The sequence below is a fragment of the Salvelinus fontinalis genome, unplaced genomic scaffold (assembly GCF_029448725.1).
Source record: "Salvelinus fontinalis isolate EN_2023a unplaced genomic scaffold, ASM2944872v1 scaffold_0559, whole genome shotgun sequence".
Classification (NCBI taxonomy): domain Eukaryota; kingdom Metazoa; phylum Chordata; class Actinopteri; order Salmoniformes; family Salmonidae; genus Salvelinus; species Salvelinus fontinalis.
The window spans coordinates 87,501-114,499 of NW_026600768.1; the positions used below are offsets into that span (position 1 = coordinate 87,501).

A 26,999-nucleotide genomic window follows, 5' to 3' on the forward strand; every position below is an offset into this window, starting at 1 on the left:
ATGTAGTGTAGCACCAGGCCAGGGGAGGTAGAATACCTCAGTAACAGCTAAGGTGTGATGGTAGGTCTACTGTATGTAGCGTAGCACCAGGCCAGGGGAGGTAGAATACCTCAGTAACAGCTAAGGTGTGATGGTAGGTCTACTGTATGTAGTGTAGCACCAGGCCAGGGGAGGTAGAATACCTCAGTAACAGCTAATGTGTGATGGTAGGTCTATGTAGTGTAGCACCAGGCCAGGAGAGGTAGAATACCTCAGTAACAGCTAAGGTGTGATGGTAGGTCTATGTAGTGTAGCACCAGGCCAGGGGAGGTAGAATACCTCAGTAACAGCTAAGGTGTGATGGTAGGTCTATGTAGTGTAGCACCAGGCCAGGGGAGGTAGAATACCTCAGTAACAGCTAAGGTGTGATGGTAGGTCTATGTAGTGTAGCACCAGGCCAGGGGAGGTAGAATACCTCAGTAACAGCTAAGGTGTGATGGTAGGTCTACTGTATGTAGTGTAGCACCAGGCCAGGGGAGGTAGAATACCTCAGTAACAGCTAAGGTGTGATGGTAGGTCTACTGTATGTAGTGTAGCACCAGGCCAGGGGAGGTAGAATACCTCAGTAACAGCTAAGGTGTGATGGTAGGTCTACTGTATGTAGTGTAGCACCAGGCCAGGGGAGGTAGAATACCTCAGTAACAGCTAAGATGTGATGGTAGGTCTACTGTATGTAGTGTAGCACCAGGCCAGGAGAGGTAGAATACCTCAGTAACAGCTAAGGTGTGATGGTAGGTCTACTGTATGTAGTGTAGCACCAGGCCAGGGGAGGTAGAATACCTCAGTAACAGCTAAGGTGTGATGGTAGGTCTATGTAGTGCAGCACCAGGCCAGGGGAGGTAGAATACCTCAGTAACAGCTAAGGTGTGATGGTAGGTCTATGTAGTGTAGCACCAGGCCAGGGGAGGTAGAATACCTCAGTAACAGCTAAGGTGTGATGGTAGGTCTACTGTATGTAGTGTAGCACCAGGCCAGGGGAGGTAGAATACCTCAGTAACAGCTAATGTGTGATGGTAGGTCTATGTAGTGTAGCACCAGGCCAGGAGAGGTAGAATACCTCAGTAACAGCTAAGGTGTGATGGTAGGTCTATGTAGTGTAGCACCAGGCCAGGGGAGGTAGAATACCTCAGTAACAGCTAAGGTGTGATGGTAGGTCTATGTAGTGTAGCACCAGGCCAGGGGAGGTAGAATACCTCAGTAACAGCTAAGGTGTGATGGTAGGTCTATGTAGTGTAGCACCAGGCCAGGGGAGGTAGAATACCTCAGTAACAGCTAAGGTGTGATGGTAGGTCTACTGTATGTAGCGTAGCACCAGGCCAGGGGAGGTAGAATACCTCAGTAACAGCTAAGGTGTGATGGTAGGTCTACTGTATGTAGTGTAGCACCAGGCCAGGGGAGGTAGAATACCTCAGTAACAGCTAATGTGTGATGGTAGGTCTATGTAGTGTAGCACCAGGCCAGGAGAGGTAGAATACCTCAGTAACAGCTAAGGTGTGATGGTAGGTCTATGTAGTGTAGCACCAGGCCAGGGGAGGTAGAATACCTCAGTAACAGCTAAGGTGTGATGGTAGGTCTATGTAGTGTAGCACCAGGCCAGGGGAGGTAGAATACCTCAGTAACAGCTAAGGTGTGATGGTAGGTCTATGTAGTGTAGCACCAGGCCAGGGGAGGTAGAATACCTCAGTAACAGCTAAGGTGTGATGGTAGGTCTACTGTATGTAGTGTAGCACCAGGCCAGGGGAGGTAGAATACCTTAGTAACAGCTAAGGTGTGATGGTAGGTCTACTGTATGTAGTGTAGCACCAGGCCAGGAGAGGTAGAATACCTCAGTAACAGCTAAGGTGTGATGGTAGGTCTACTGTATGTAGTGTAGCACCAGGCCAGGGGAGGTAGAATACCTCAGTAACAGCTAAGATGTGATGGTAGGTCTACTGTATGTAGTGTAGCACCAGGCCAGGAGAGGTAGAATACCTCAGTAACAGCTAAGGTGTGATGGTAGGTCTACTGTATGTAGTGTAGCACCAGGCCAGGGGAGGTAGAATACCTCAGTAACAGCTAAGGTGTGATGGTAGGTCTATGTAGTGCAGCACCAGGCCAGGGGAGGTAGAATACCTCAGTAACAGCTAAGGTGTGATGGTAGGTCTATGTAGTGTAGCACCAGGCCAGGGGAGGTAGAATACCTCAGTAACAGCTAAGGTGTGATGGTAGGTCTACTGTATGTAGTGTAGCACCAGGCCAGGGGAGGTAGAATACCTCAGTAACAGCTAAGGTGTGATGGTAGGTCTATGTAGTGTAGCACCAGGCCAGGGGAGGTAGAATACCTCAGTAACAGCTAAGGTGTGATGGTAGGTCTATGTAGTGCAGCACCAGGCCAGGGGAGGTAGAATACCTCAGTAACAGCTAAGGTGTGATGGTAGGTCTATGTAGTGTAGCACCAGGCCAGGGGAGGTAGAATACCTCAGTAACAGCTAAGGTGTGATGGTAGGTCTACTGTATGTAGCGTAGCACCAGGCCAGGGGAGGTAGAATACCTCAGTAACAGCTAAGGTGTGATGGTAGGTCTATGTAGTGTAGCACCAGGCCAGGGGAGGTAGAATACCTCAGTAACAGCTAAGGTGTGATGGTAGGTCTATGTAGTGCAGCACCAGGCCAGGGGAGGTAGAATACCTCAGTAACAGCTAAGGTGTGATGGTAGGTCTATGTAGTGTAGCACCAGGCCAGGGGAGGTAGAATGCCTCAGTAACAGCTAAGGTGTGATGGTAGGTCTACTGTATGTAGCGTAGCACCAGGCCAGGGGAGGTAGAATACCTCAGTAACAGCTAAGGTGTGATGGTAGGTCTATGTAGTGTAGCACCAGGCCAGGGGAGGTAGAATACCTCAGTAACAGCTAAGGTGTGATGGTAGGTCTATGTAGTGTAGCACCAGGCCAGGGGAGGTAGAATACCTCAGTAACAGCTAAGGTGTGATGGTAGGTCTATGTAGTGTAGCACCAGGCCAGGGGAGGTAGAATACCTCAGTAACAGCTAAGGTGTGATGGTAGGTCTACTGTATGTAGCGTAGCACCAGGCCAGGGGAGGTAGAATACCTCAGTAACAGCTAAGGTGTGATGGTAGGTCTACTGTATGTAGTGTAGCACCAGGCCAGGGGAGGTAGAATACCTCAGTAACAGCTAAGGTGTGATGGTAGGTCTACTGTATGTAGTGTAGCACCAGGCCAGGGGAGGTAGAATACCTCAGTAACAGCTAATGTGTGATGGTAGGTCTATGTAGTGTAGCACCAGGCCAGGGGAGGTAGAATACCTCAGTAACAGCTAAGGTGTGATGGTAGGTCTACTGTATGTAGTGTAGCACCAGGCCAGGGGAGGTAGAATACCTCAGTAACAGCTAATGTGTGATGGTAGGTCTACTGTATGCAATGTAGCACCAGGCCAGGGGAGGTAGAATACCTCAGTAACAGCTAAAGTAAGGCAGAAAATCAGAAGTACGATCAGATACAATCTGATGCATTTATGTTACTGTCTGGAATCAGTGACGACAGAATTAGGAAGACTTGAGAGGCTTTGGGATTGAACATGTCAACCGTGCAGGAATGTGTAGATGCCCTCAGCTTACAGAATGGTACATGGTATAGACAGTGACTTAGCCTACAACCCAGAGGGATAAATTATGTGAGTAAGCATGGTTACGGAAAACCATGTGTTCAATTTTGTATACTGAGAAGGAGCACAGACACAGACAACACTCCAAGACATTGTCATTTAAAGGTTGGTGTCTTTTTGCCTTGTGGTATTCAAACAAGCAGCCGAGACACTTGTCAATCAAACCTAGTTGACTCTATGGCCTTCCTGGGCTAAAAGGGATCATTTCCAAATACCCTATGCAAAACATGAAGTGTAATATACATTTGTTTCATACTATATGCATGATACACCATTGTCTGTATAGGCCTATATGAGTTATTTTCTCCATGCGTGACACTGTTGTCAGATTCTTCTCATTCCTCTCTACCTGAGACATCTTTAAATTCCAGACCATATCTTCAAGAGAAATACCAAGGGGATTGTTCTATCACTGTATCCCTCCTCCTCATTCTCCTCCCTCTTTCTCTCTCCATCTTCATCCTTGTCTCCGGGTGGGAGGTGGAAGGAATGTGTCAGTCCCTTTGCCCTCTCACGCTCCATGTTTTCCCAGAGGATTAACCGGAAGATGAATGTGTATTCCGAGCTTCTTTCTGTATTCCGTCTCTTACCCGGAGTGCTGATGTCTCGCCTGGAGAGAAAGCTCGGAGTTAAACGGCGGGCATCCCGATTCGACATGATGCCTTCATCACAAAAGCATCTAGGATGGCCAGTCACTGCAGTGTCATATCCTTATTCCTTACACCTAGCCAATGGTTGATGGTGTTACTAATTGTGCACTGCAGTAATGTCTGATAACAATGTTGAGCATTGCTCATTGGCTACCTTGTGTCCAGCCTCTACCTTACGCAGCTTATCTACTGTGAAGGTGACTTGTTTATAGGGGATCTACAGACCTTTCAATATCAGATAATGCCACTCTGGATCAGTCTCACTCTGCCAAATCTTAACCATTAACCTCAGAGAAACATACTTCAACTGATCTTAGAGCAGTCTTTCTCCCTGCAACTCTACCAGACTGCTTGGCCCAGGTTCAAAACACAACTGGATCAGGCCCTGTGGGGATCAGTGGAAACACATTTGTTTCAAATCTCTTCTCCTAACGTTTGGTGTAGAGCAGTAAATAAAGATAAACTCTCTTGGAAGGGTTCAGAGTCTGCCTGTCTCTGTCTGATGGACTTACAGTGTTGTTCGATGGTGCAACAGGCTCTCTAAGCACAGTTCTAAGACCAACTGAGCTAAAGTCCCCCCAACACGGCCTGCTAACATGAACCATTAAGGGAGAAAGATGCAAAACTGACCATGACTAGGGGGAACTTATCCTACTCTGTAAGGGCTTCTACTGCTTTAGGAGAGAGCTACTTCTGAGGTTGCTGTCTGTAGATTCTTGGCAATAGACATATCACTCTCTGAGATGTCCCATTGATAGACTGATAGACCTCCCCAGAGGAGGAGGGATCCTTTCTATCAGACTGATAGAATGATAGAGTAATCTAGGCCTAGATCACGGAGGGATCCACTGGACAGACTGATAGAGTGATAGGGACATGTACAGATGGAGGGATGAAGGGATGGATCCATGGTACTAACAGACTGATAGACAGACAGGTCAGATCGATGCCTCTTCCTGAGCATTGTTGGCTTGTGCATTCCTAGCGGTGGTTGGACCGCGGAGAGGGCTGGTCTCTCTGGGTCAGCCCATATAGGGCTTGTCTGTCTGTGCCGGGCAGGAATGTTAGATGGGAGCAGCGTTCCTGTAATGGGAAGCATTCTAAGGGGATTTATCCACAGAATGTCAAACTCAATGCCACAGAGTATCAAACTTCGGAATGCTGTTTACAACGTAAATCTGGATCAGACAGACACCTGCCCCGGGAATATCTTTCCCTCTATCCCTCCATCTGTCTCCTTTCCCCCCTCCATCCACCCTGAGCATCTCTTTCTCCATCCGTCCTTTTGAGTCTCCCTCTATCCCTGATCCCTCCCTCCTTCCACCCACAACATCTCCATCCCCCTCTCACTTTATCCCTCCCTCTCTCTCTTCATCCTTCTTGCTGTATCCCTGATCTCTCCCTTCCATTCCTTACCCTGCATCCCTCCCTCCAGTGCTAATCACCTGATCCTTGATAGACAGCAGCCCATAATTTTCCCAGACCTTCCCAGAAATTGACACAGAAGTCAGTAGCCTAAAAAGCTAATTTTGTAATCTTTTTTGGTGGGGGAAACATTTTCATATTCAGAGATATGTGCAACTCAAAAAAATCCTTTAAAATCTGGAGACAGTCCGTTTCAATCATGGTCATGTAAGTAGGGCCTAGGCCTATTTGACATGCTGTACTGACCCAGGTCAGACCCAGAACCAGAGTAGAATGGTTATGGAGAGAATGTATTTTCCCACTCTCAGTCATTACCTGCCAGACTGTTTCTTCTCTCTGTTAAGGGAGACACCTGTAGTGGGTATCCCTCACGTCTCTGGCACATCCATCAGGTCAAAACTCTAGTTATAACCCCCCTGGCAGACACACACAGTCTGAAGTTTCTCCAGAGTCCAGTGCCATGTGTGAGTAGGCCCATGCTAACTGAGTTATGTTGATATTATCCAGGAGTTTTGACCTGTCTCCTGACTGCCCGTGTCCCTTCACTTTGATGGACGCTCTGGTTTTCATCATAACAACTTATAACAGAGGAGGGAGGTAAAAAGGTGAATTGTCATAGTTGTGGACTTTTCCAATGGGTCTTGGGGTACAAAAATAAGTATACGAAAATATCTTCACAAAAAGTAGAAGTCTTTGTACAAGCACAATTAATCAGAGACGATTAAAAAAAAGCAGACCCCAATGTGTGACGTTTCTCACAAAACGGAAGTGACGTTTTTGTGTATGCACTGTTGTCGATTTTGTCTGCTAGCTAATGCTTTGGAAAACAGTAAGGAGCACGCTACTTTGTGATATCTCAATTGTTTTTCTTCGAAAACAGTTAGGTTTCGGTTACAATTCGTGTTAATTATGGGCACACATCTCCTGTTACATTCCTAAAACGTTTGTTTTGCATATTATTGAAGATGGTAGCGTGAGCTAGTTAGCTATGCTAGCAGTTGTGCTTGCAAATAAGCTATCTTATTTCGAACGTCTAAGTTAGATAGCTAACTTCAAGGTGTGCATTTGTAAACACAAAAATGAAGATATGACCGTGTGTTTTCTCCCTAGGTGACAAAGGGCTATCTTCTAGTGCGCTGTACAAGTTAACAACATGGTAAGTTTTCAGGCTACATCAAAATGTGTTAAACACACTAGTAGCTAACATTAGCGTCCTTATAAAATTAGCTCTTTTAGTGTTTGTCCACCACTGGTGGCACCAGCAGGTAGCCTTGCGGTTAAGAGCGTTGGGCCAGCAACCGAAAGGTCACTGTTTCGAATCCCCGAGCCGGCAAGGTGGATAAATCTGCCGTTCTGCCCTTGAGTAAGGCAGTTAACCCCCTACAACAACTGCTCACCGGGCGCCGTGACGAGGATGTCGATTTAAAGGCAGCACCTATCTAATTCAGAAAGGGTGGGTTAAATGCGGGAGTTGTACAACTGACTAGTTATTCCCCCTTATCCATATAGAGAAAAGCTGGTGCCACCAGTGGTGGACAAAAGAGCAGATTTTCAGAGGACACTGTTAGCTACTAGTGTGTTGAATACTGACTAGGTGTTCCCCCTTTCCCTTATCCATTTAAGAAAACAGAATATGTTACTGTAATGTAACAATGTTCACACTTTCCTCTTTTTCCATGTCTCCTTTCTCAGGGTGAGAGGAAAGGACAAAACCATTACTACCCTCCGGACTTCGACCCACAGAAGGTAAATATGACTACTGACCATCATCACATATAATAATAGATGCGCAATAGGTTGATTTCTTAACTCCATTAATCTACACGTGAGCCTCTTTCAACCTGTTCTCACTCTGACTCTTTTCTCACTTTCTCTTTTTCCCCCCTTCCATTCCCCCCCCCTCCCTTTCTCTAGCATGGCTCCCTCAATGGTTACCATGGAACCCATGCTCTACGAGAGAGGGCCAGGAAACTGTCCCAGGGTATCCTCATCATCCGGTCAGTAACACAAACACACACATCAAATTCAGTAGTTTAATGGCTTACAGGAAACTGACTCTTGTCTATGTATTTTCACAGGTTTGAGATGCCCTATAATATCTGGTGTGATGGCTGCAAGAATCACATCGGCATGGGTAAGCTCGCTCTCTCTTACATTCTCAGTTTTTCAGCAAGTTGCTATACGTTTTCCTTTTTCAGAAACATAATTAATTACAGCCATTTCTTATCATACGTTTGTGTCACTCAGGTGTACGTTATAACGCTGAGAAGAAGAAAGTGGGGACCTACTACACCACGCCAATCTACAGGTAAGACCAGACAGATCTCAATCAGACACACTGAAGGCCAGTACATATATCTGCGTGTTTACCTGTGTGCTCCTCTTCAGGTTCCGGATGAAGTGTCACCTGTGTGTGAACTACATTGAGATGCAGACGGACCCAGCCACCTGTGATTACGTCATCGTGTGCGGTGCGCAGCGGAAGGAGGAGAGATGGGACATGGCTGACAATGAACAGATCCTCACTACAGGTAACTTATTTCTCCTCGTTGACCTTACATTCTGTTAGGTGTATGTGTGTGTGTGTGTGTGTGTGTGTGTGTGTGTGTGTGTGTGTGTGTGTGTGTGTGTGTGTGTGTGTGTGTGTGTGTGTGTGTGTGTGTGTGTGTGTGTGTGTGTGTGTGTGTGAGAGGAAGGATGGGACATGGCCGTCAACAAACATCCTCATCCCTGGCAACTAATGACATTTGACCTCTCAGCGACCTTTTAGTGACCTCTTATTCTTTAATACGTCAAACCACAAAACAGAATGGACTCCAATTCTCTTCCAACAATGGCACTATTGATATCAGTTAATTTATTCCTCCATTCCTGTGTCTTGTCTGCTCATTTCTTAGGCCTCATTGTCTTCCATTTCTTTATCTCTCTCGTGTGCTCTCTTCTTTTCTCACCTACCCCACTTATTTCCCTCTCTCTACCACCCCCCTACCCCACCCCCCCTTTCCCGTCCCTGCTCCCTCTGTGTGTCTCCCCAGAACGTAGTGAGAAGGAGAAGTTAGAGACGGACCCCATGTATAAGCTGGACCACGGTGGTAAGGACAAGGAGAAACTGAGGAAGGCTCTTCCCTCTCTGTCTGAGCTACAGGATCACCAGGCTGGATGGAAGGACGACTTCATACTCAACAGCAAGCTCCGCAGGAAGTTCAGGGTAAATGCACTGCACTGTATTCAGATCATAACTGTTTATTTATTTGATTTTATTTCACCTTTATTTAACCAGGTAGGCTAGTTGAGAAAAAGTTATCCTTTACAACTGCGACCTGGCCAAGATAAAGCAAAGCAGTGCGACACAAACAACAACACAGAGTTACACATGGAATAAACAAACATACAGTCAATAACACATAGGGAAAAAAGAAAGTCTATATACAGTGTGTGCAAATGGCGTGAGGAGGTAAGGCAATAAATGGTCCATAGTAGCGAAGTAATTACAATTTACAATGCACTCAAGGCCACATTTAGATTCTCTACCCTTCTCCTGAAGTGTACACGTGTTCGCCTCCCTCTAGTCTAGCCATGCCTACACCAATCCAATGCTTTTACATTTGTGGGGAGTAGTGAACGAGTGCACACTTCAGGAGGAAAGAGAGAGGATTGGGATTCGCCCATGGAATTACTTGGACTCTTTGTCAAATAGTCTATCCTTGATTCCTCGTATCCTATGTCCTTGCCTCCTTAAAACGCATTGGAGAAGTAGGTCAGTGTGGAGGGACCCTGGAAGTGTTTCCTCCAGTATGGTTTAAAAGGCGGCGAGGATGCGAGAAGCCCCTTGTAAAAGAGATGTATCTCAATGGGACTTGCGTAACTGGATAGCATGTACGTTGTGTAAATAGGGTGGATAGGTGTAGGTCTGTCTTCAGGGCTGCTGACTTAACTGTTCATCTCCACTGATCTAATACGCAGACTGAGAAGAAAGTGATGGCGGAGGAGGAGGAGAAAGACAACGCCGTGAGAAAGAGGACAAATCTGTCCATCCCTCTGCTGCCTGAGAAAGAGGAGGACAAGAAACTAGCAGCACTGCTCACCTACACAGCTCCTGACTGTAAGTGGGCATGTACACCACACACACAGAGAATAATAATGCACTCTAAACCAGACTCTCAATCACACACTGTTCATACACACTATAACACAGGCAAGTCCACACACATACATACACTACTTTTTCATAAAAGAACACCATGCCTCCTTCTCTCCTCATACCCTTCCTCTAGCCTACGATGACAGGCAGAACTACAAGCGGAAGGAGATCTCTAGCCGCTCCTGGTTCAGTTCCCCCACTCTGCCACCAGGTAGCGCTGCAGGCAGCCTACTTCAGAAGCTGGGCCTACAGGGGAAAGGTGCTGCTGTGGCCAAAGCCCTGGGTCCCCAAGCCTCCTCCCCGAACCCACACAGTCTCATAAGGAGGTAGGTCAATGAATGGGTGAATTTGAATTTTCCCATTTGCTAACGACAGATAATCTTCCTTGGGCCCGACACACAACTAAATAGACTTAACAGTCAAACGACTTTACAATTTACATGAATGCTAGTGGATCTATCAACATCATAAAGTATGAATCAGTTTTCCCTTCTAGATGATAATGAATAAGATGACATGGACAGGAGGGACCTGACCCTAGATCAGTACTCCTACTCTGAAACGCTTTGTGAAAACAGGCCCAGTAATGTTCATGTAACCTAAGCCACCTTGTTGTTGTGCTAACCTGTTGCAGTGGGTTCCCCATATTTGCTACACAGTTGATTGATAGTGTGTGTGTGGTTATCCACAGGAGGACCGAGGGCTCTGGGAACAAACCAGAGGCCTGCGCTACAGTCACCCGCAGGAAATCAGACCCAGGAACCAATGATCTAGGTAACAGTCTCTCGTCGGAGGGGAAGGAGTTACACGTTGCACAAACACAAAGGACTGGGGGGACAGATTTGGGAGTTGCACAGCCTGAGCAGAGACTGGAAATGGTTGAAACTCACATGAGATCTCTGGAGATGCAGATTCTTAACACCACGACAGAAGAAGAGGACAGAGGACGATCGAAAGGAGAGGATTGGGGGACAGTGCTGGAGGACCATGACAGTAGTCGCTCTGGGGTGTTGAGGACGTCACTGGTTGCAGACTACAGCGACTCCTCCGACTCTGACCCCGGGGTGTCGGGGGAAGTTTCCCCTAGATGCTGATCTTGAGTCAGTTTTCACTTTCCTCCACTAAATGGTTAAGGTTGGGGGAGGGGAATCTGATCCTAGATCTGTACCTATGGTAAACATCACCCTGAAGCCAGACCTAGGAGTATGAGGATGGACTGTTGACTTTGTGTTAGACAAACAATACCTTTAGCCTGGTTAAAACAGACTGAATGCTGAGCTCAATATGCTTGGAAAGTGGAGATGTCATAGAACCCGCTGCAGTGTTTGCTAGCAAAAGAGATTTTGCGGTGGCTAATTAACGGTACATTTGTGAATTGTTTTTCCCCATAGTTCGCCAAAATGATAAGCTAGCCTCCTAAAATGGTTTAGTTAGCTATCGCTGCGACACTTTTGCTAGGTACAGTAGCGCTTCTGTGTCAATAGAATGTATTCAAAATGGTGACTAGGTTGTCTCCTGTTTAGTTTATATTTTATCATTGTGATGCGCCTCCATGTGTACCCACTGTCTATTGAAACAGTGGTGAGCCCTGCATTCAGTCTGGTGTAAACAGGCTACGAGACACTTTGCTCTATGGCCAAAATGTGTGTGTGGGAGACTGGGACTGAAGGTACAGTATGTATTAACAACACAAAGTGTTTGACAACGGAATTGTTTCACCATAAATAACCATAGGCGAGAGGTTATTTTCCAGTTTTATTGATTTGTGTAGAAGTCGTGTATTATACAGATTGGAGTGATTATGCGAATGTCATTGAAAACAGTTGTCCTCTGATATGCAGTGTATATCCACGTTGCTCTTGGAAATACATGTACATTTCATTTAATCTGATAAATATCCGGTCCTTTGCGGGTCTCGCTGTAAATCAATGTCGTTTTTGTATTTTCTTTATAGAAACTATAAGCCATGATCAAGATAACTTAGAAAATAATGCACAGCCATGGATCCCAGTGATGTATGATTCATATTGGGAATATCAAATGTTCTGTCTTTGCTACACACGCAGAGCAGGCATACTATTTGGGGTATGTTACAGGATTACAAAAGCAACTGACCTCTTAGCATATTTGAAGCTTAGCTACGTTTGGTTAGCAATTGTATTCACCAATTATAAAAGGGGTGGGTATTTCTTGAATATATATAAATAGCACACTTTTTGATGGCTGGGATCCAAGGGGGAGTGTGTGTTGTCTCTGTGTGAAAGAGTTCTGTCCCCAGTGTCATGAGAGTTTAGTTCCATACACTCTCAAGATGGCGAAGGGAACACTGCTCCACATTTTGTTGCTTTGTATTTTCTGTACCTGTTGTGCCCAGATGTTCAACCGCCGAGTGCTGTAAGTTTTCCTTTCTCAACTGTTCACTTTGCCGCCGTAGAGGGTACTAAGTTTTCCTTTCTCAACTGTTCACTTTGCCGCCGTAGAGGGTACTAAGTTTTCCTTTTCTCAACTGTTCACTTTGCCGCCGTAGAGGGTACTAAGTTTTCCTTTCTCAACTGTTCACTTTGCTGCCGTAGAGGGTACTAAGTTTTCCTTTCTCAACTTTTCACTTTGCTGCCGTAGAGGGTACTAAGTTTTCCTTTCTCAACTGTTCACTTTGCTGCCGTAGAGGGTACTAAGTTTTCCTTTCTCAACTGTTCACTTTGCTGCCGTAGAGGGTACTAAGTTTTCCTTTCTCAACTGTTCACTTTGTTGCCGTAGAGGGTACTAAGTTTTCCTTTCTCAACTGTTCACTTTGCTGCCGTAGAGGGTACTAAAGTTTTCCTTTCTCAACTGTTCACTTTGCTGCCGTAGAGGGTACTAAAGTTTTCCTTTCTCAACTGTTCACTTTGCCGCCGTAGAGGGTACTAAGTTTTCCTTTCTCAACTGTTCACTTTGCCGCCGTAGAGGGTACTAAGTTTTCCTTTTCTCAACTGTTCACTTTGCCGCCGTAGAGGGTACTAAGTTTTCCTTTCTCAACTGTTCACTTTGCTGCCGTAGAGGGTACTAAGTTTTCCTTTCTCAACTTTTCACTTTGCTGCCGTAGAGGGTACTAAGTTTTCCTTTCTCAACTGTTCACTTTGCTGCCGTAGAGGGTACTAAGTTTTCCTTTCTCAACTGTTCACTTTGCTGCCGTAGAGGGTACTAAGTTTTCCTTTCTCAACTGTTCACTTTGTTGCCGTAGAGGGTACTAAGTTTTCCTTTCTCAACTGTTCACTTTGCTGCCGTAGAGGGTACTAAAGTTTTCCTTTCTCAACTGTTCACTTTGCTGCCGTAGAGGGTACTAAGTTTTCCTTTCTCAACTGTTCACTTTGCTGCCGTAGAGGGTACTAAAGTTTTCCTTTCTCAACTGTTCACTTTGCTGCCGTAGAGGGTACTAAGTTTCTGCTCTCTACTAAAAGCGCTATTTCTTAAACTTGACTGCTGACAGGCGTGATTTCTTGGGGTTGTATATTACACAGTGGACCAATCAAAATACAATTTTTTTTTTTTTTTTTACTTGGTTCTGGGCTGTTTTAAACTGGACTCCCTGACTTATACGTTTTTAACAGATGTATTACTCAACTTTTTAGGATGCGACCGGGTTCATGGGGTCGCCACCGGTAGGGTCTATGGTTATTATCTCTAAAATTCTAATTCTATTCATTCTAATTCAGCCCAAATCTAAATATTCACTAATTCCTAATTCACAATTACACGTAACTGCAATATGTAATCATGATCAATAATGTATTATTAGTAATATCAGTCTAAGAACAATAGAATTTTTCTGAAATGTATATAACACTCAATGTGCCCATTCAGATTTGAATATATGGACCCTGATGCGTATTTTGGTCTTCATGAGTAAGTACAGAATCTTCTCTACCTTGTTGAACCTCCATGTCGCACTACCAAATGTTGGCATTAAAGGAAAAAAACAATGCCTCATTTATTTACAGTGAAAGAAATCCGAAGGACCACACCAGTCTGGAACCACGGTACAGTGTTCCCGAAAGTATACAGATAAACACAAAAGGCACTACTTTCAGTTACTAAAATACTACTCTACTGTATGCATGTCAAAGTTTGCCAAATGGGTAAGATTTTAAAATAAAGTTATCTTCTCACTCTCTTTTCCTCTCCCTCCTTAATCCTCTCCCTGTTCTCCCTCTCATCCCTTCTCCTCTCTCATGTACCCCCTCCCTCGCCTCCTCTCTTCACCCCCTCCCATCCCTCACCCCAGGTTCATCCTCCTAGCCCCTAACATTCTGAGAACAGACAGTGAGGAGTCTATCTATTTAGAGTCCCATGGCCTCAACAGCCCTGTAACCGTCACCATAACAGTCCATAACTACCCGGGGGGGGGAACTAAGCTCCTGCAGGACACTGTCACACTCGGCCCGGCGAACAGCTACCACACCCTCAAGATCATAAAGGTGATTCAGTTCAATTCACTACACCCTCAAGATCATACACGTGATTCCATTAGATTCAGTTCAATTCAGCACACCCTCAAGACCAAACAGGTGATTCCATTAGATTCAGTTCAATACACCTCACCCTCAAGAGTAGACCAATACAGGTGATTCAGACTTGTCATGACTATGTATGTTCTCCTTATAATGCCTTATTATAGTGTCTTAATGATCCAGAATAAATAACTGCCATTTTGACTGAACCTCCAAGACATTCTAAAGGCTAATATCTGCTTATGAAAGACTTATTCTTCCCCTCCCAGCTCCCTTCAGAGCATCTGGACAAAGGGAATGAGGAGTCCTCCAGGAACCAGTATGTGAATGTGAAAGCAGAATTTGGGGGCTACCACGTAGCTGAACAGGTGGTCATGGTCTCCTTCCACTCTGGATACATCTTCATCCAGACAGACAAGCCCCTCTACAAACCTGGAGACACTGGTGAGGGGGATGAGGGAGAGGGAGAGGGAAAAAGGAAGTGTTCTCAATGACATGTTAGGTTCATGTGAACGATGAAAAGCGTCTCTCTCTTTATTTGTCTGTCTGATCTCTCCCATGCACTCGCTCTCTGCAGTACTATGCAGGGCCTTTGTGTCTACACCTACCTTCCAGGCCTTCAACAGCTCCATCACCATTGAATTCCAGGTAGCTAAAAGTTCATCACATGCCCATTAGCCTACATGTCTTAAATGATATAAAGTAACACTTCATTATGTTTTAGAAATGTAATATTGCATGCGATTTAAGGTGTGTGTGTGTGTGTGTGTGTGTGTGTGTGTGTGTGTGTGTGTGTGTGTCAGAATTCAGATGGCGTCGTAGTGAAACAGATCTCCAGGACCAGAGCCAAAAATGGAATCTTTGCTGATACTCACGTTCTACCTGACATAGTCAAGTAAGTCAAGAACGTCATGAGGTTTCTAGCCTGGTATGAGGATTCTAGCCTGGTTTTCAAATATGTAACACTTTGCTTTATAAATCATTATGCAGCCTGGTCATAATGCTCTATGAATGTAGTCATTATGAGCAGTTATAACTCATAAGCCGTTATAAATGTGCTTGGAATACTGTTGAAGAGGATGTCCATACAAAGTGTTACCACTATCCTACTACCATTTACTAATGCGAATACGTGTGTGTGTTTGTGTGTGCCTGTCATAGTGAGGGAACGTGGAAGATCATTGCAAAATTTGACAACTGGCAACAGAACAAATTCAGTAGTGAGTTTGAGGTGAAGAAATACGGTAGGTGGAAGAGCTTTGTAAATATGTGTGTGCGTGCCTGTATGTCATTCAACGTGGTTCCCTCTCCATATTATTATCCATATTATTACTCGTTGAGCTAAAGCCTGGGCAGAAGCTTGGGGAGCTAACACGATGCTCTGTTGCAGTGCTGCCTGCTTTCAATGTCACACTGACTCCCAAGAAACCCTTCCTCAGTCTGGATGATACTGAGCTGGTGGTGGAGATCACAGCCAGGTTAGTAACACTAATGTAGACCTACTGTATTGCTTATTAATGTGTTATGTATGGCTTATGAAACCCTTATGTAGGTACCCTTCAGACAAAGTGTTAATAAGGCCGGGTTCATGACATTTCAGATACTCGGCACCTCAGAGTTAAAATTAACCTAAGTTATTTGCGGAGAGCTTCCTATTGGTTGATTCTGATGCTTCCCAAGTGGGAAACGCGGGTATTATCGTTCCTCAACGAGTAAGCAAGTCGGAAACGTCAGTTTCCCGACAGGACGTGAAAGCGGCATTAACACTGTAATAATAGTTGTGATAATGGATAATGTTCACAAAAATAACTCACCCATCATAGAATGACTGTTGACTTGAATGGAAATGTTCGTCCCGGTAATTCTAGCTCTATGGTAACAGCTGTCTGTTTGGTGAGGCCGTTCTAGTCATTGTATTTCTATGGTCACAGCTACCTGTATGGTGAGGCCGTTCCAGTAATTGTATTTCTATGGTCACAGATACCTGTATGGCGAAGATGTCCAAGGAACGGCCTACGTGATGTTTGGGGTGGAGGTGAACAAGGAGAAGAGGAGGTTACCATCGGTCAAGCAGGTCACCAATGTGAGTACTGGTTGTACACTACATTATGAAGTGCTAGATCCTTTCCGCAACTTAAAGTCATACACACCTCACACATCAAAGGGAGATCAATTCAGCGTAAAGTGTAAACATACAACAACCGCCATTTTCCTTCCTTCATTTCAGCTGCAGCAAGGCACCGCTACATTGACCATGGCGGAGATCAGGAAGGCCTACCCCGACCTCCGCTCCCTGGTTGGAAGCTCTATTTATGTCAAGGCCTCAGTGCTGACCAAATCAGGTAAGGTCAATAAAGTTTTATTGAATTAAGTTGAATTAAATTACAATGGACCTTTGAATGAAGAAGGTCAAATGCAGGCTATCCAAAACCTGATGACTCACGTTAGCTTCCCAAGCTAATGCCTAGGTTAGAACCCAGTCGATCAAATTATGGTAGGATTGATTTAAAACCTTGCTTGAGACCTAAAGACTTGTGTTAGCTCCCCAAGCTAATACCTAAACTTTGACTCAGTGGGCTAACACAGTCTTGTATCCTTCTCCTCCTCTATAGGCAGTGACCTGGTGGAGGCAGAGAAGTCTGGTATTAAGATAGTGGAGTCCCCTTACGTCCTCACCTTCATAGACACGCCAAAGTACTACAAGCCTGGATTGCCCTTCGACGTCATGGTAATGTCACAACATCAACGCTTTATAGACAGAAAGGATCAACCTTATTTGAATGAATTATGAGTCGTTGGAGATAAGAGCCATAGAGATGCAATATAATAATATCATTCTGTGATAAGAGAATGTGGTTCAAATCCAGGTCTAAAGTGTTTATCTCTAACTAGCCTCGTTCTACCATCCTCATCTCACAAGCTTACATTCTGTTAAAAGAAACGAGAGCGCAGTGTTCAGGATGGTGGATCAGGTTACCTTCTAACGGGTTCTAACGGTGTTCTTCAGATCCAGGTGAGTTTCCAGGATGGTTCCCCGGCTCATAACGTCCCGGTCCAGGTGAGCCTCCTGGCCAACCCAATCACCAGCCACCTTGGCACCATCAGGACCGCCATCAACATGCCTGCTGAGCTAGGCCCTCAGATCATCACTGTGAGTTTTATTTTTATTTTTTATTTCACCTTTATTTAACCAGGTAGGCTAGTTGAGAACAAGTTCTCATTTGCAACTGCGACCTGGCCAAGATAAAGCATAGCAGTGTGAACAGACAACAACACAGAGTTACACATGGAGTAAACAATAAACAAGTCAATCAATCAATCAATTTTATTTTATATAGCCCTTCGTACATCAGATAATATCTCGAAGTGCTGTACAGAAACCCAGCCTAAAACCCCAAACAGCTAGAATGCAGGTGTAGAAGCACGGTGGCTAGGAAAAACTCCCTAGAAAGGCCAAAACCTAGGAAGAAACCTAGAGAGGAACCAGGCTATGAGGGGTGGCCAGTCCTCTTCTGGCTGTGCCGGGTGGAGATTATAACAGAACTATGCCAAGATGTTCAAAAATGTTCATAAGTGACAAGCATGGTCAAATAATAATCATTAATAATTTTCAGTTGGCTTTTCATAGCTGATCATTAAGAGTTGAAAAACAACAGGTCTGGGACAGGTGGCGTTTCCATAACCGCAGGCAGAACAGCTGAAACTGGAATAGCAGCAAGGCCAGGCGGACTGGGGACAGCAAGGAGTCACCACGGGCGGCAGTCCCGACGCATGGTCCTAGGGCCCAGGTCCTCCGAGAGAAAGAAAGAGAGAAGGAGAAAATTAGAGAGAGCCAAGATTTTCAAAATGTTCATAAATGACAAGCATGGTCAAATAATAATCAGGAATAAATCTGTTGGCTTTTCATAGCCGATCATTAAGAGTTGAAAACAGCAGGTCTGGGACAGGTAGTGGTTCCATAACCGCAGGCAGAAGAGTTGAAACTGGAATAGCAGCAAGGCCAGGCGGACTGGGGGCAGCAAGGAGTCACCACGGCCGGTAGTCCCGACGTATGGTCCTAGGGCTCAGGTCCTCCGAGAGAAAGAGAGAAGGAGAAAATTAGAGAGAGCCAAGATTTTCAAAATGTTCATAAATGACAAGCATGGTCAAATAATAATCAGGAATAAATCTCAGTTGGCTTTTCATAGCCGATCATTAAGAGTTGAAAACAGCAGGTCTGGGACAGGTAGTGGTTCCGTAACCGCAGGCAGAAGAGTTGAAACTGGAATAGCAGCAAGGCCAGGCGGACTGGGGACAGCAAGGTGTCAGCATGCCCGGTAGTCCTGACGTATGGTCCTAGGGCTCAGGTTCTCAGAGAGAAAGAGAGAACGAGAGAATTAGAGAGAGCATACTTAAATTCACACAGGACACTGGATAAGACAGGAGAAGTACTCCAGGTATAACCAACTGACCCTAGCCCCCCGACACATAAACTACTGCAGCATAAATACTGGAGGCTGAGACAGGAGCGGTCAGGAGACACTGTGGCCCCATCCGAAGAAACCCCCGGACAGGGCCAAACAGGAAGGATATAACCCCACCCACTCTGCCAAAGCACAGCCCCCACACCACTAGAGGGATATCCTCAACCACCAACTTACAATCCTGAGACAAGGCCGAGTATAGCCCACAAAGGTCTCCACCACAGCACAACCAAGGGGGGGCGCCAACCCAGACAGGAAGTTCACGTCAGTAACTCAACCCACTCAAGTGACGCACCCCTCCTAGGGACGGCATGAAAGAGCACCAGCAAGCCAGTGACTCAGCCCCAGTAACAGGGTTAGAGGCAGAGAATCCCAGTGGAGAGAGGGGAACCGGCCCTGGAGAGACAGCAAGGGCGGTTCGTTGCTCCAGAGCCTTTCCGTTCACCTTCACACTCCTGGGCCAGACTACACTCAATCATATGACCTACTGAAGAGATAAGTCTTCAGTAAAGACTTAAAGGTTGAGACCGAGTCTGCGTCTCTCACATGGGTAGGCAGACTGTTCCATAAAAATGGAGATCTATAGGAGAAAGCCCTGCCTCCAGCTGTTTGCTTAGAAATTTTAGGGACAATTAGGAGGCCTGCGTCTTGTGACCGTAGCGTACGTGTAGGTATGTACGGCAGGACCAACTCAGAAAGATAGGTAGGAGCAAGCCCATGTAACGCTTTATAGGTTAACAGTAAAACCTTGAAATCAGCCCTTGCCTTAACGGGAAGCCAGTGTAGGGAAGCTAGCACTGGAGTAATATGATCAAATTTCTTGGTTCTAGTCAGGATTCTAGCAGCCGATAACATGGTAGAAAAAAAAGAGAATCTATATACAATGTGTGCAAAAGGCATGAGGTAGGCAATAAATCGAATAATTACAATTTAGCAGATTAACACTGGAGTGATAAATCATCAGATGATCATGTGCAAGAAGAGATACTGGTGTGCAAAAGAGCAGAAAAGTAAATAAATAAAAGCAGTATGGGGGGTGAGGTAGGTAAATTGGGTGGGTAGTTTACAGATGGACTATGTACAGCTGCAGCGATCGGTTAGCTGCTCGGATAGCAGATTTTTAAAGTTGTTGAGGGAGATAAAAGTCTCCAACTTCAGAGATTTTTGCAATTCGTTCCAGTCGCAGGCAGCAGAGAACTGGAAGGAAAGGCGTCCAAATGAGGTTTTGGCTTTAGGGATGATCAGTGAGATACACCTGCTGGAGCGCGTGCTACGGGTGGGTGTAGCCATCGTGACCAGTGAACTGAGATAAGGCGGCACTTTACCTAGCATAGCCTTTGTAGATGACCTGGAGCCAGTGGGTCTGACGACGAACATGTAGCGAGGGCCAGCCGACTAGGGCATACAGGTCGCAGTGGTGGGTCGTATAAGGTGCTTTAGTAACAAAACGGATGGCACTGTGATAAACTGCATCCAGTTTGCTGAGTAGAGTATTGGAAGCTATTTTGTAGATGACATCGCCGAAGTCGAGGATCGGTAGGATAGTCAGTTTTACTAGGGTAAGTTTGGCGGCGTGAGTGAAGGAGGCTTTGTTGCGGAATAGAAAGCCGACTCTAGATTTGATTTTAGATTGGAGATGTTTGATATGAGTCTGGAAGGAGAGTTTGCAGTCTAGCCAGACACCTAGGTACTTATAGATGTCCACATATTCTAGGTCGGAACCGTCCAGGGTGGTGATGCTAGTCGGGCATGCGGGTGCAGGCAGCGAACGGTTGAAAAGCATGCATTTGGTTTTACTAGCGTTTAAGAGCAGTTGGAGGCCACGGAAGGAGTGTTGTATGGCATTGAAGCTCGTTTGGAGGTTAGATAGCACAGTGTCCAAGGAAGGGCCGGAAGTATACAGAATGGTGTCGTCTGCGTAGAGGTGGATCAGGGAATCGCCCGCAGCAAGAGCAACATCATTGATGTATACAGAGAAAAGAGTCGGCCCGAGAATTGAACCCTGTGGTACCCCCACAGAGACTGCCAGAGGACCGGACAACATGCCCTCCGATTTGACACACTGAACTCTGTCTGCAAAGTAGTTGGTGAACCAGGCAAGGCAGTCATTAGAAAAACCGAGGCTACTGAGTCTGCCGATAAGAATATGGTGATTGACAGAGTCGAAAGCCTTGGCCAGGTCGATGAAGACGGCTGCACAGTAATGTCTTTTATCGATGGCGGTTATGACATCGATTAGTACCTTGAGCGTGGCTGAGGTGCACCCGTGACCGGCTCGGAAAACGGATTGCACAGCGGAGAAGGTACGGTGGGATTCGAGATGGTCAGTGATCTGTTTGTTGACTTGGCTTTCGAAGACCTTAGATAGGCAGGGCAGGATGGATATAGGTCTGTAACAGTTTGGGTCCAGGGTGTCTCCCCCTTTTGAAGAGGGGGATGACCGCGGCAGCTTTCCAATCCTTGGGGATCTCAGATGATACGAAGGAGAGGTTGAACAGGCTGGTAATAGGGGGTGCGACAATGGCGGCGGACAGTTTCAGAAATAGGGGGTCCAGATTGTCAAGCCCAGCTGATTTGTATGGGTCAGCGGGGGGGGGGGGGGGGGGGGGGGGCTGCTGTTGGCCAAGGTTGGAGTCGCCAGGAGGAAGGCATGGCCAGCCATTGAGAAATGTTTGTTGAAGATTTCGATTATCACGGACTTATCAGTGGTGACCGTGTTACCTAGCCTCAGTGCAGTGGGCAGCTGGGAGGAGGTGCTCTTGTTTTCCATGGACTTTACAGTATCCCAGAACTTTTTGGAGTTAGAGCTACAGGATGCAAATTTCTGCTTGAAAAAGCTGGCCTTTGCTTTCCTGACTGACTGCGTGTATTGGTACCGCTAACAGGGCTTATAACCTGCTATAACCACCCTCACTAAAGATAATGATGCTTATAACATGCTTACTTTAAAAAAAAAAAAATTTAGACCCCTTTTCTCCCCAATTTTCGTGGTATCCAATCGCTAGTAATTACTATCTTGTCTCATCGCTACAACTCCCGTACGGGCTCGAGACGAAGGTCGAAAGTCATGCGTCCTCCGAAGCACAACCCAACCAAGCCGCACTGCTTCTTAACACAGCGCGCCTCCAACCCGGAAGCCAGCCGCACCAATGTGTCGGAGGAAACACCGTGTACCTGGCCCCCTTGGTTAGCGCGCACTGCGCCCGGCCCGCCACAGGAGTCGCTGGAGCGAGATGAGACAAGGATATCCCTACCGGCCAAACCCTCCCTAACCCGGACGACGCTAGGCCAATTGTGCGTCGCCCCACGGACCTCCCGGTCGCGGCCGGCTGCGACAGAGCCTGGGCGCGAACCCAGAGACTCTGGTGGCACAGCTAGCGCTGCGATGCAGTGCCCTAGACCACTGCGCCACCCGGGAGGCCCATAACATGCTTACTGAGATACACCCGCAGACCATCACTGTAAGTACCCCTAACAGGGCTTATAACCAGCTACAACCTTCTATAATCACACTCAGTAGAGCTAATGGTGCTTATAATGAAGTATAACCAGCTATATCCACTCTCAGTAATGTCCTAAGCAGTTATAACAACTAATTGTTCTTAGTGTTCATAAGCAAAACTTTGCCTGTCTGTTTCTGTGTACCTGTGTGTGTGGCCATGTATCTGTATGTGTGTACCTGTGTGTGTGGCCATGTACGTGTGTGGCCATGTATGTGTGGCCATGTATGTGTGTACCTGTGTGTGTGGCCATGTATGTGTATGTGTGTACCTGTGTGTGTGTACGTGTGTGTGTGTACCTGTGTGTGTGGCCATGTATGTGTGTACCTGTGTGTGTGGCCATGTATGTGTGTGGCCATGTATGTGTGTACATGTGTGTGTGTACCTGTGTGTGTGGCCATGTACGTGTGCGTGTGGCCATGTATGTGTGTACGTGTGTGTGTGTACCTGTGTGTGTGGCCATGTATGTGTGTACGTGTGTGGCCATGTATGTGTGTGTGTACCTGTGTGTGTGGCCATGTACGTGTGTGTGTGGCCATGTGTGTGTGTGTACCTGTCTGTGTGGCCATGTACGTGTGTGGCCATGTATGTGTGTACGTGTGTGTGTGTACCTGTGTGTGGGGCCATGTACGTGTGTGTGTGTGGCCATGTATGTGTGTACGTGTGTGTGTGGCCATGTATGTGTGGCCATGTGTGTGTGTGTTTCTGTGTGTGTGGCCATGTACGTGTGTGTGTGGCCATGTATGTGTGTACCTATGTGTGTGGGGCCATGTATGTGTGTGGCCATGTGTGTGTGTACCTGTGTGTGTGGCCATGTGTGTGTGTACCTGTGTGTGGCCATGTACGTGTGTGTGTGTGGCCATGTATGTGTGTACATGTATGTGTGTACGTGTGTGTATCTGTGTATGGCTGTGCGAGCATGTGTGTGTGTCTTAGTTTTCATGTGTGTGTCTGTAAATCCTAAACACACAGGCTGAGACCAAACAGACGGGCCTACAGCCAGAGCAGCAGGCCAGACAGCAGATGACCCTTCACCCCTACACACCCTTTGACCAGCAGAGACAGAACTACCTGTATATCTCCACTGGGACCACCACAGTCTCTCTGGGGCAGAGCCTTGGCCTCAGTCTACACATCAACACTGCCGACAAGGCCCACAGGGAACTCATCACTCACCTCACATACCTGGTGAGTGGATATAGTAGAATGGAGTAGCATACAATTCAAGTGATGGTGAGTGCAAACTGAAATGGTGCAGATTTTTGACAATCCAAAATCAAGTCTTTTCAAGTTACCCCTGTATATTTATATTTTCTACCATATGTTGGTACCGTATATAGCTTACACATTTACATAGTTGTAGCTCTGTCTTCAAAATGTACCTTTGTCTGTCCCCAAAGGCAATATTTTGTGAAAAAAATTAAGTGCGTCTCAAACTCCAAACTCTTGTTCAACTACAGGTGTTGAACAAGGGCAAAATCATCGTTGCCAAGAGACTAGAGGCAGGAGGTCAGGACATGACCAACGTTCTGTTGACCATTACCACGGAGATGATGCCCTCATTTCGCGTTGTGGCATTCTACATGCTGCCGTGGGCGGGGACTTCGGAGGTGGTGGCTGATTCTGTGTGGTTGGATGTGGAGGATGCCTGTGTTGGGGCGGTGAGTGGACTGGACAACTCAGGATATGTTTAATGTTCAAATACAACCTTAATTCCTTCCTTGATACCTTCCCTCCTGCATTGACATAATCACTGATTAGTGTTGATTGTACAGACGAACGCAAACTGTCATGTTTGGACAAAGTCATATTTTCTTTGTCCTTTCTCCTATATCCTTCAGTACAGTTGGTTTGGAAGGACCTGATTAGTTACGTTATGGAGATGACAGACCTATGTCGTGTTAGATCCAAAACAAACCCCCCCTCTTCCCCCAGCTGGCTCCAGGCCCCCAGAGTACTACCACCCAGGGAAAGGGTTCAACTACCAGCTTCTCATGTTCCACTATCTTTCCTCTTAACTCAATTACATTTAAGGGCTTTATTGGCATGGGAAACATTTGTTAACATTGCCAAAGCAAGTGAAGTAGATAACAAACAAAAGTAAAATAAACAATACAAATTAACAGTAAACATTACACTCACAGAAGTTCCAAATGAATAAAGACATTTCAAATATCATTGTCTCTCTCTCCCCCCCGTCCCCAGTTGAGTGTTGGTCCAGCTGGCTCCAGGCCCTCAGAGTATTACCACCCAGGGAGAGAGTTCAACTTCCAGGTGAGAGGAGACCCAGGAGCCATGGTCAGTCTGGTGGTGGTGGACAACGCTGTGTTCCTGCTCAACAGACAGAGGCTCACACAGAGGAAGGTGAGGGAGACTGTGTGGGTCTGTGGAAATCAATAGACAGAGACACAGAGAGGAGAGTAATGGGGACAGTGGAGGGGTCAGTCGATCAGCCAATCATCTGAAGCTAAAATCTGGATAACACACCTCTGACCCCTCTCCTCTGACCCCTCTCCTCTGACCCCTCTCCTCTGACCCCTCTCCTCTGACCCCTCTCCTCTGACCCCTCTCCTCTGACCCCTCTCCTCTGACCCCTCTCCTCTGACCCCTCTCCTCTGACCCCTCTCCTCTGACCCCTCTCCTCTGACCCCTCTCCTCTGACCCCTCTCCTCTGACTCCTCTCCTCTGACCCCTCTCCTCTGACTCCTCTCCTCTGACCCCTCTCCTCTGACCCCTCTCCTCTGACTCCTCTCCTCTGACCCCTCTCCTCTGACCCCTCTCCTCTGACTCCTCTCCTTTGACTCCTCTCCTTTGACCCCTCTCCTTTGACCCCTCTCCTCTGACCCCTCTCCTCTGACCCCTCTCCTCTGACCCCTCTCCTCTGACCCCTCTCCTCTGACTCCTCTCCTCTGACCCCTCTCCTCTGACCCCTCTCCTCTGACCCCTCTCCTCTGACCCCTCTCCTCTGACCCCTCTCCTCTGACCCCTCTCTTCTGACTCCTCTCTTCTGACTCCTCTCTTCTGACTCCTCTCCTCTGACTCCTCTCCTCTGACTCCTCTCCTCTGACTCCTCTCCTCTGTCTCCTCTGACTCCTCTGTGCCCCCGTCAGATCTGGCAGGTGGTGGAGGGGGGGGACATAGGCTGTACCCACGGTGGGGGCAGCAACAGCATGGGTGTCTTCACTGACGCTGGACTACTGTTTTACTCCAACACTGGTGGAGCCACCTCTTCTAGACAAGGTAGCACACAACACACACAGGCAGACAGGCAGACAGGCAGACAGGCAGACAGGCAGACAGGCAGACAGACAGGCAGACAGACAGGCAGACAGGCAGGCAGACAGACAGGCAGGCAGACAGACAGACAGACAGACAGACGTCCTCTAATGGTTAACACGAGGAAAGAGGGTAACGTCAGTCCTCTAATGGTTAACACGAGGAAAGAGGGTAACGTCAGTCCTCTAATGGTTAACACGAGGAAAGAGGGTAACGTCAGTCCTCTAATGGTTAACACGAGGAAAGAGGGTAACGTCAGTCCTCTAATGGTTAACACGAGGAAAGAGGGTAACGTCAGTCCTCTAATGGTTAACACGAGGAAAGAGGGTAACGTCAGTCCTCTAATGGTTAACACGAGGAAAGAGGGTAACGTCAGTCCTCTAATGGTTAACACAAGGAAAGAGGGTAACGTCAGTCCTCTAATGGTTAACACGAGGAAAGAGGGTAACGTCAGTCCTCTAATGGTTAACACAAGGAAAGAGGGTAACGTCAGTCCTCTAATGGTTAACACGAGGAAAGAGGGTAACGTCAGTCCTCTAATGGTTAACACGAGGAAAGAGGGTAACGTCAGTCTAATGGTTAACACGAGGAAAGAGGGTAACGTCAGTCCTCTAATGGTTAACACGAGGAAAGAGGGTAACGTCAGTCCTCTAATGGTTAACACGAGGAAAGAGGGTAACGTCAGTCCTCTAATGGTTAACACGAGGAAAGAGGGTAACGTCAGTCCTCTAATGGTTAACACGAGGAAAGAGGGTAACGTCAGTCCTCTAATGGTTAACACGAGGAAAGAGGGTAACGTCAGTCCTCTAATGGTTAACACGAGGAAAGAGGGTAACGTCAGTCCTCTAATGGTTAACACGAGGAAAGAGGGTAACGTCAGTCCTCTAATGGTTAACACGAGGAAAGAGGGTAACGTCAGTCCTCTAATGGTTAACACGAGGAAAGAGGGTAACGTCAGTCCTCTAATGGTTAACACGAGGAAAGAGGGTAACGTCAGTCCTCTAATGGTTAACACGAGGAAAGAGGGTAACGTCAGTCCTCTAATGGTTAACACGAGGAAAGAGGGTAACGTCAGTCCTCTAATGGTTAACACGAGGAAAGAGGGTAACGTCAGTCCTCTAATGGTTAACACGAGGAAAGAGGGTAACGTCAGTCCTCTAATGGTTAACACGAGGAAAGAGGGTAACGTCAGTCCTCTAATGGTTAACACGAGGAAAGAGGGTAACGTCAGTCCTCTAATGGTTAACACGAGGAAAGAGGGTAACGTCAGTCCTCTAATGGTTAACACGAGGAAAGAGGGTAACATTAGTCCTCTAATGGTTAACACGAGGAAAGAGGGTAACGTCAGTCCTCTAATGGTT

General features: G+C 46.6%; 2 protein-coding genes across 3 annotated transcripts in view; both read left to right on the top strand.

The window, feature by feature from the left end:
- The first annotated feature begins 6,521 nt into the window (after positions 1-6,521).
- Positions 6,522-11,841, top strand: LOC129846469 (probable splicing factor YJU2B). 2 transcript variants are annotated; one of them, XM_055914412.1, is made up of 11 exons: positions 6,522-6,600; positions 6,882-6,927; positions 7,464-7,517; positions 7,686-7,768; positions 7,850-7,905; positions 8,019-8,079; positions 8,160-8,302; positions 8,807-8,979; positions 9,735-9,873; positions 10,046-10,238; positions 10,604-11,841. In XM_055914412.1, exons 2-11 carry the CDS (start codon positions 6,925-6,927, stop codon positions 11,004-11,006), a joined length of 1,308 nt encoding a protein of 435 aa, XP_055770387.1. In that variant the 5' UTR covers positions 6,522-6,600; positions 6,882-6,924; the 3' UTR covers positions 11,007-11,841. The 2 variants fall into 2 exon arrangements, with proteins under 2 accessions (XP_055770387.1, XP_055770388.1); XM_055914413.1 differs by having other exon boundaries at positions 6,546-6,650.
- A 297-nt stretch (positions 11,842-12,138) lies between these two features.
- The window catches only part of LOC129846470 (complement C3-like), a gene marked incomplete at its 3' end in the record, with an annotated part of 28,886 nt that continues 14,025 nt past the window's right edge, over positions 12,139-26,999 (top strand). The window contains 18 exon segments of the mRNA XM_055914415.1: positions 12,139-12,306; positions 13,521-13,550; positions 13,753-13,794; positions 13,890-13,928; positions 14,174-14,366; positions 14,669-14,843; positions 14,977-15,047; positions 15,203-15,294; positions 15,561-15,643; positions 15,790-15,877; positions 16,380-16,482; positions 16,627-16,741; positions 17,012-17,127; positions 17,407-17,550; positions 23,335-23,550; positions 23,823-24,023; positions 24,568-24,726; positions 25,473-25,602. Of these exon segments, the coding sequence (XP_055770390.1) occupies positions 12,224-12,306; positions 13,521-13,550; positions 13,753-13,794; positions 13,890-13,928; positions 14,174-14,366; positions 14,669-14,843; positions 14,977-15,047; positions 15,203-15,294; positions 15,561-15,643; positions 15,790-15,877; positions 16,380-16,482; positions 16,627-16,741; positions 17,012-17,127; positions 17,407-17,550; positions 23,335-23,550; positions 23,823-24,023; positions 24,568-24,726; positions 25,473-25,602 (2,080 nt within the window).